The sequence below is a fragment of the Oratosquilla oratoria genome, chromosome 12 (genome assembly GCF_046742065.1).
Source record: "Oratosquilla oratoria isolate Oo_2021 chromosome 12, ASM4674206v1, whole genome shotgun sequence".
Taxonomy (NCBI): domain Eukaryota; kingdom Metazoa; phylum Arthropoda; class Malacostraca; order Stomatopoda; family Squillidae; genus Oratosquilla; species Oratosquilla oratoria.
In genome coordinates this window covers 15,366,560-15,376,378 of record NC_134788.1, presented here as the reverse complement: position 1 = coordinate 15,376,378, position 9,819 = coordinate 15,366,560, and the positions used below count along the sequence as shown (strand labels likewise).

Sequence of the window (9,819 nt, the reverse complement as noted above, 5' to 3'; positions counted from 1 at the left end):
TAAGATAAGTGAACACACGTACCCGTGTTCTTATTAGTACATATATATATATATATATATATATATTATATATATATATATATATATATATATATATATTAGTGATGGTCTATGTTTTTCCATGAAAATGCAGGTCAGAATAAGAATAGATAAATCAAGTAAAAATCACCAAAATACTGCGCTAAAAACGATTGGCTACTTTATTCTATAAACTTTAACTGTAAATATGATATGGCAGTGATTTATACAAACAAACTTAAGTCTTTTCGAATGGGTAATTATAACCAATTCTATTTTGTGATATGTGATTTCTCTATGGCGTGCTAAAATTATAGGACTATCCAAAACATCGAGCGCCGTGGATCAGGGAAAACGTAAATAATTTATCAATAAAATTCCTTTTTATATCACGTTCAATATTCCTATGCTGCATAAGCATATTACTCATGTTAAGTTTGTAGAATGCTTCTGTTAAGAAAATGTTATTCGCTGAGTTACTGTGCTTTTTTTTTTTTTTTCCGGTGGGGAAGTGAAGCATCAAGAAACCTACTAGGGAGAATCTTTTATTTGTTTGTTTATTTGGTTTTTCTATATTTTAAAATCGTATTTTTTTTGTTTTTCTATATTTTAGAATTGTAAAAAATTACTTGCCCAAAGTAAAATATCATTATGAAGTTTGATAAATGTCATGATTTTTTGACTCATACAAACGCGCTTCAATCATACGATGATCGATCATGCACAGTTTACTTTGTATGTAAACATCGTACAGCTGAGGTTAATTCTCAGCAGACAAGAAGTAATGAACGGATTAACCAGGGTAAAAAGACACTTGACATTCTAACGTTTTGGTAGATTAAATTGACAATACAGCCACATAAGATGGCGATATTACCGTCATTATACAAAAAATAACGTTCGATGAATATAGTATAATAGTTGTCAGTCCGAGTATTTAGGATTTTGTTACAATTCGCATATTTTCTTATATATATATTTATCATATGTCAGTTATATTTATTTTTGTATCTCATGTAGGAAGGGAAATAACCTTAATCCTTGCTGCAAATACCAATAACCTAACTTTGTTCAAAACTGAACTCCAAGCTTTAATTTTTCACAATGAAATTGTAGAAATGATCAAAAATACATAATTATTATGTATATTTGATAATTGTTATTATGATAATACATGGGTTCAGTATAGAATATCTTGTTTTCAGACTGTAAGAAATAGTAAAATAAGAATTAAGTGTACTTGTATTCTGCTCTTTGGTTGCAGCTGGTTAGGGCGCGGCCTATATGTGCTGTAGCTCGGCACCTGGCCACGTCTGCTACTACTCTGAAAACCATAAAGGAACCCGAGTACTTGGATGTAAGTGTTCCACATTTTATATAATTATTACTCTTTAATAAGTGAGGAGGAGAACAGGGGTGGAAAGGGAGCTGGGAGATAGGGTGGATGAAAGAGTATTAGAATGGTTTGGACACATGGAAAGAATGAGTGAAGAAAGACTAGTAAAGGAGGTATGGAAGGCAGATGTGGAGGGTGTGAACATGAGGGGACATCCTAGGATGAGATGGATGGATGGGGTGAAGGGGGCTTTGGGGAAGAGGGGAATGTCGATTGAGGAAGGACGGGAAGACAGGGGTGAATGGAGAATGGTTGTATATGGAAAATGTTGTGATGCATGAGGTGGATTGGACGGGGGAATGGGGGTGAGGTAGTGTGTGTGTGTGAGCAAAAATTTTTGATGCAGCCCGAAGGGATTTCTCCCCGTCCTCTCCTTTATATGGGGGGACGGAGAGGGGGGGTCGCCGATTTAATGAAGCAGCCTTGCTGTGGATGTGCTGTGTCCTGCGACACTGCTTCTGACCCAGGGCAGTGGACAGGGTGCAGGGATGACCTGTCATCTAGGAGGTGCTAAGATGGGAGGGAGGGTGGAGGGGTGTGAAGTGTTTTCGGGGATGAAATGGGTGGGAATGTTTTTGTGCCTTGTCCTTTTTGGCTACCCCCCTGGTAAGGGGGAAAAAAGCCTTGGTATATGTATGTACTCTTTATTTTAATGGTAATAATTGCCGTCCAAAATTTCTCTCACTGAAAACGCACAGGCAGCATGTCTCAATTCTTTAGAAACTATGAAATTAGGTGTAATATAAGTGTAAGATACTTTCTACATATTTATTTTTCTTTATAACCCACATGATACTCTTAGTATGTATGATTTCAAAATGATGTAAATATATATGAGGTACGATAAATAATTTAAAGATTTTTACCCATGTATATAACCAAGATACGAATAGATGGTAATGACATATTTTGTTCATAAGTCAGTGACTACCTGTATGATGTATACCATAAAGAAAATTTGTCCTCATTGTCAGTCTTTAGACAATAAAGACAAAGAAATTTTGTGATGACCATGTGTTCGTAAAGAATGGTGCGACTGTGTTAATTTCGCTATTTGTCACCTCCGCACAGGAAGGCGGTCCACAACCAGGAACGTACGGATTAGTCAACATATGTGCGAAAGGGATGGACTACACCGTACTCGAACACTATGCCAAGTGGGTGCATAATACGGCCATTGCCATGGATATTGAAGTCACGGAAAGGTAAGTCGACGAAAGCTCTAAAATATGCTTATGCCCAGTAATTCGCATGTTCTATTAATATGCATAAATATACCTACATATTCTATTAAAATACATGCATGCATTTATTAATTAATTTATTTATCATTATTATATTTTTTTCGGATCCAACCTAGATATGGACCAAAAGGTCTCCTGTCAGCATGCTCCTCCCATGTAATCCTTTGTAATACATAAATACACAAAAGGTGCTTTGCCCAATATAAGGTGGCCAGGTAATACACACATACATACACATGAAAAGCTTTTTCCCCCTTACAAGGGAGGTAGCCCCCCCCCCCAAAGAAAAAAAAAAAGGATAAAATCAATTCCCACCCATTCCATCCCCACTTGCTCCACTCACAGGTTAAGTTAAAATGACTAAAATAATAATGTAAATCCAGGTATTTTACAAAGATTACAAAGGCGGATCATGCCGACAGGAGACCTTTTGGTCCATATCTAGGTCGGATACAAAAAAAACAATAATGATAAAGAAATGAATAAATAAAAACTGTAATAATGTAAATATTAAATTAAATACATAAATAAATGTATAGGTATAGTTAAATAAACAGGTAAATAGTAAATAATAATGAATTGACAGATAACTAATAATAAATGAGAATCAAGCAAATAATAATAAACAGACAAATGATAACAAACAAATAATTGTTTTTTGTTTTTTTTTCCCACAGCTGGGCCACCCCAGCCAAGAAGATGAACGTGCAAGTTTTTAAGTCGCAGTCCAACAAGGTGCTCCACCAACACCACTTGAATGTGTATCAGCGTAACGTTCAGGTCAGTCCAGACGAACAGCGTAGGTTTAGAAATACAGGGATTTCTCGAGTTATGTGACGGATACGTTCCCGAAGGGATCGCGCGATGTAAGAATTGCATAAAGTGAACAGTTTTACATTTTGCTATTGGTTACTTGATTCTTTACATCATGTTACTCTAAATAATCCTTGTAATTTGAAAAAAACGACCAGGTCTTTTACATACATATGTATACCAAGGCTTTTTCCCCCTTACAAGGGAGGTAGCCAAAAAGGAAAAGGCATAAAATCATTCCCACCCATTCCATCCCTGAATACACTCCACACCCCTCCACCCTCCCTCTTATCTTAGCACCTCCCAGATGACGGGTCATCCCTGCACCTTGTCCACTGCCCTGGGTCAGAAGCAGTGTCGCAAGACACAGCACACCCACAGCAAGGCCGCTTCATTAAATCGGTGACCCCCCCCCTCTCCGTCCCCCCATGCATAAAAGGAGAAGACGGGGAGAAATCCCTTCAGGCTGCGTCAAATTTTGCTCACACATACTGCCTCACCCCCCATCTCCCCGCCCATTCCACCTCATGCATCACAACATCATCCATATACAACCATTCTCCATTCACCCGTCTTCTATCCTCTCCCGTCCTTCCTCAACAGACATTCCCCTCTTACCCAAAGCCCCCTTCACCCCATCCTAGGATGTCCCCTCATGTTCACTCCCTCCACATCTGCCTTCCATACCTCTTTTACTAGTCTTTCTTCACTCATTCTTTCCATGTGTCCAAACCATCCTAATACTCTTTCATCAACCTTATCTCCCAACTCCCTTTCCACCCCCATTCTCCTCCTCACCTCCTCATTTCTCACTCTCTCTAGCCTAGTAACCCCCATCATACTTCTCAGACACCTCATCTCAAACACATTCAAACTCCTTCTCTCTTCCTCTCTTATGTTCCATGTTTCAGCCCCATACAGTGCTGTTGGCACAATCACTCCTTCATACAGTCTCCTCTTAGCATCCATTCCTCATTACACTCTTCAGTCCACCAAGGCATTTACTCGCTTCTCTCAATCTACATTCTACCTCCACCTTTTCCTGCCACATTTGCACCCAAGTATCTAAAACTATCTACTTCCTCCAGTCGCTCTCCCTTAATGCTCACTTCCAGTCTACTGCCACTTTCACCCCTTGTACATCTCATCACCTTACTTTTACCCACATTTATCTTTAGCTTTCTTCTATCACACACTCTCCCAAACTCTGTCACCAACCTCCTCAATCCCTCCTCCGATCCTGCCACAAGCGCAGTGTCGTCCGCAAACAACAGCTGACTCATCTCCCACTTTTCTCCATTTTCTTTAACCATCTCCAATCCCTGACCCACTACCCTTGCATTTTCCTCTCGCACTACCCCATCCATGTATAAGTTGAACAGCCAGGGCAACATAACGCATCCTTGACGAAGTCCCACGTTTACCTCGAACCACTCACTCTCTCCATTTCTAATCCTGACACAAGCTCTACTACTCTCATAAGAACTCTTGACAGCTCCTAGAAGCTTTCCTCCTATCCCATATATCTGCATAACCTCCCACAGTTCCTTTTACTTTGCATTATTCCAAAATTCCTTATTCTAAATGTGTATAAATTGAGAAATCCCTGTACTCATTTAACTGTTTGTTGAAGGTGGAAAAAGAAGTCACAGGTCTGGTTCCGAGTTTTTTGGTTTATTTCTGACCGGCTTCGCTCTATGCTTCCTCACATTCCTCTGAAGAAGCATCGAGCAAAACCAGTCAGGAATAAACCCAGAAACTCGGAACTAGACCCGTGACTTCTTTTTGCACCTTCATCAACTAGTCACAATGTCCCAACACTCGTTTAACTCTCGGTTTCCAGAGACTTATTGTGTCTGAGTTGAGGGCCAAATTTATTAACCGAAGGCGCTTTGAAGGGACCGACAATGGGTAATTGTTGTTGTTGTTTTTGACAACTGATACCACGGGGGAGCAATGACGGGTACCCGAACGTGGTGGTCCCGCAAGGCGGACAGCGAGTCTTCCCATTTTCTAAACCCATTAATCTTCTCACTGCCATTAGGACGTGCAGACACACCGTTTCTGGACTCGGTCCAAGCTCTTTGTCGACTTCATCCGTATTTTTTATAATTTTTCGCAGACGGAGAGCTGAAAATGAGCAACTGTACTCCTTTCCCTACAACTTTACAAAGGAAGCTTCGACCTGTACAACAGAGTGCGTCTGCCAGGGGAGGTCATTGAGAGGGTTTGAGGAACATTACCGATTCCTGTGGGGCTGAGGCAACCATTATTATTATTATTGCAATTAACCCATTAAACTCCGATGACAAGATGTCTTGTCATTTGGTCAAATAAAACAAAAAATCATAAAACACCAAAATGTTTGATCAAACACCAGAAAAATATGACGTCAGTCCTCCTCGCTTCGCGAGCGAGCGAGCGAAGTGAGGAGGACTGACGTCATATTTTTCTGGTGTTTGATCAAACATTTTGGTGTTTTATGATTTTTTGTTTTATTTGACCAAATGACAAGACATCTTGTCATCGGAGTTTAATGGGTTAACAGCATCAGCATGTACAGTGTTGGTATTGCCTCGCCCTGCACATGTCCGTCGTTTACTTTACACACGACCCACCACGAGGAATTGATGGTAGCATATCACATATACTTTAATTCGTTTCAAGATGATCTCATTGTTGCATTAATGGGGGCATCATCCCACTAAATAAATATGTATACCAAAGACTTTTTCCCCCTTACAAGGGAGGTAGCCAAAAAACAAAGGCATAAAAATCTCTCCCACCCATTCCATCCCCTACATACTCCACTCCCATCTTGTCTTGGCATCTCCTGAGTGATGGGTCATCCCTGCATCTTGTCCACTGCCCTGGGTCAGAAGCAGTGTCGCAAGACACGGCACATCCACGGCAAGGCCAGTTCATTATTTCGGCGACCCCCCCTCCCCTCATGCATAAAGAAGACAGGGAGAAATCCCTTCGGACTGTGTCAATTTATTTCTCATACATACTTCCTCACCCCCCATCCCCCTCATGCATCACAGCATCATCCATACACCACCATCCTCCATTCACCCCTATCTTCTGTCCACTCCTCCCACTAAATTATTGTTTGTTTATTATTATTTGCTTTTCATTTATTATTAGTTATCTGTCAATTTATTATGATTTACTATTTACCAGTTTGTTTATTATTTAACTTTACCTATGCTTTTATTTATTTTATTTATTATTATTATTTATATTATTATAATTTTTATTTTCATTTTATGTATTTATCATTATTATTATTTTTTCTGCATCTGACCTAGTTATGGACCAAAAAGTCTCCTGTCAGCATGCTCCACCTTTGTAATCCTTTAATGCTGAATTTTTATGCTTGTTCCAGGTGATTGGTATGACATCCGTAGAAACTCCCGTGTTCTTGCGGGTTATCACGGCGGGTCTTCCCGAGGGCGTAGAGTTGTGCGTTCAAGATCACTTGCCAGAGCATTTTGAGGTACGTATGTACGCTGCTGTGCTCCGACATGATATTACTACAAAGTCTCCTTTGTTGTCTTGGAAAACACGAAACTGTGGAACAAGTAGCTCTCCCTCTCCTGTGTAAATATGTAATTTTGTGGATGGGCGGCAAAGGAGAGTTGGAGAAGAATGGAACTGAGGCATCATTGTATTCCACGAGAAAGACAATGAAGCGCAATCTTTGTGTGGTTAGAGTGGAAAGGCGTAAAATGGATGCGCATGATGGGAACAAGAGTTCTTATGTATTATCATTGTACCTCCCCTCCTGTTGTCTCTTTCCCTTCAAACCGTTACTTAACTATAAAAAAAATAATAACAATAATAATAATAATATATATACCAAAGGCTTTTTCCCCCTTACAAGGGAGGTAGCCAAAAAAACAAAAGCATAAAAAATACTCCCACCCATTCCATCCCCACATGCTCCACTCCCTCATATCTTAGCACCTCCTGGATGATGGGTCATCCCTGCATCTTGCCCACTGCCCTGGGTCACAAGCAGTGTCACAAGACACAACACATTCACAGCAAGGCCACTTTATTAAATTGGCGACCCCCCCCCTCTATCCCCTCATGCAGAAATGGAGATGGGGAGAAATGCCTTTATGCTGTGTCAATTTAGTTTTCACACATACTCCCTTCCATGCATCACAACATCATCCGTACACAACCATTCTCCATTCACCCCTATCTTCTGCCTTCTCCCTTCCTTCCTCAAGAGACATTCCCCTCTTTCCTAATGCCCCTTTTACCCCATCCATCCATCTCATCCTTGGTCGCCCCATCATGTTCACTCCATCCACCTCTGCCTTCCACACCTCTTTTACTAAAGATACATAAACAAATGGATGAATAAATTAATAAACGAATAGATAAGTGAGTTGGGTCACGTCTCACTTCTCTCCAACAGCCAACACACAAGTGTACCAGGTGCTTCACCATGTTAAAGATGAAACGACAATTTGAGACCATAATTCCTTTTCTTTTTTCTTTATTTTTTTTCTTTACAGGATCGCTACATCCCAGACCTGCAGTTGAAGGAGCTTCGAAAACAGCTGGATGCTTTAGGTGGTCCTTCGACCACAGCCAAGAGGGGGAGGTAGACTATTGGGGGAGGGCGGGGCGGGGTGGGGGGTTGTATGGGAATGAACTTACCGTAGAAAATGGGATGTGGGAATACTTAGAGCGAGTGAGAGGAACATATGTGGTAATGGAATATGGATTCGTTGACTTTCTGGAAGTTGTACAAAAATTGTGTGAGAGGATTAGAATGTTAAATATCCACGACAAAATACAAGTATTACACTTGTGGGTTTGCAGTTAAAGAAAATATATATATATTTTTTAATTATTAGAATCTGATTAAATTTTATCTGCACAACTTGATGTGGTTTAATGTTGCAAATTCCCCCTTACCGGAGGGCTAGGACGGTGCCCCTCACAGAGGATTTTGTAGCGTGGAATTTAACGAACTAGGCCCTAGGTTCAACTTTGCTGGTGGCAGGATTCGAACTGCCATCCCCTCGACCTTCGCCGTAAGTAATGACGCCCTAATCCGCTCAGCCAGCAATTTCACAACTGGTTCTCAGCCGGAATAAAAGCCTTGTTACACTCTGATGTCCGTTTGTGTCTGTTCTGCAGTGTATGGACCATGGGGTCAAGATTCTCGACATTATTATTTGTTTACATCTCGGATGTTGGACATGTCACCTGTGCACCACTTCGGAGTCTTCCCAATATACAATCGTATCATATCATAAACCCATCTACACAGTCATAGGTAATTCTTATATTAAATTACAGTGAATATATTAAACTTATTGGATTGAAGTTTCTCTCTCCTTTTGTCCATTAACCCCTTCCATACGGTGCCGCACACGTAGGCGTCATGGGGAGCGAGTGTATTCGCGAGGCTGCCATATCGGCGTCTTGATTATATTTATTGTAGTCGCCCCTCCATAATGACATTCTTTCTAATTCTTTTGTAATCGCATTTTCTATGGTTATCAAAATTCACGGGTGAAGAGAGAATGATCGATATAAGCGGTGACTATATTTTATGATGCGAGTATTATTACGACACGTCGTACGGCTGGCATTGGCTGCTGCCACCGAGATCTAAGTCTATGACGCCTACATGTGCGGCACCGTATGGAAGGGGTTAACCATTAAATTACGGTGACGTCTACTTAGGCATGAGTGAGCATATGAGGATGCCAGTATTGGCATCCTGATTATATTCATTTTGTAGTTCTCGGCGAGTAACCTGTCTTCTGTGAATAGGTAATAAGCGTACATGCTTTTTGTGTTATCCTCGGCAATTTGCATTTATTATTCCAAACTATGTGTTCTTGTCATTATTTGCACTTCATGTACATTGATTCATTGCCAAATAAAGTCTATCTATCTATGTATCTAGGTTTGATCACGTTTTCTGTGGTTATAAACATTCTGGGGGCAAGAGAATGATTATAGCAACTGTAACTTTATATTTCGTAATGTGCGTATTGTGAGGCATCATCGTACATCAGCCAACCCAATACGTGTGCAAATATTTGACTCGTATTGAAGAGGTGTACCTTTTCAAAAATGTGCTAACCTGGTTTGTGTCATGTTTATTATCTAAACACTCAAAACCTTAAACACATTTTCTTGTGATCTTTCTCCACTGACTGCCAGAGGTCTTCTTTGTGTGAAATCCATGTCATCAATGAAATGTGCACTATGTGTCGGAAAATTATGGATTTGAAAAAGCCGCAGTTCCTCAACCTCCGCATTTTGTAAATATCTTAAGCTCAATAAATGATTCTGTTACTCTTTTCTCAA

General features: G+C 40.3%; 1 protein-coding gene across 1 annotated transcript; it reads left to right on the top strand.

The window, feature by feature from the left end:
- The first annotated feature begins 690 nt into the window (after positions 1-690).
- On the top strand, positions 691-9,819 carry mRpL48 (mitochondrial ribosomal protein L48). Its single transcript, XM_076194347.1, has 6 exons — positions 691-820; positions 1,283-1,375; positions 2,486-2,619; positions 3,336-3,438; positions 6,860-6,970; positions 8,004-9,819. Exons 1-6 carry the CDS (start codon positions 728-730, stop codon positions 8,094-8,096), a joined length of 627 nt encoding a protein of 208 aa, XP_076050462.1. The 5' UTR covers positions 691-727; the 3' UTR covers positions 8,097-9,819.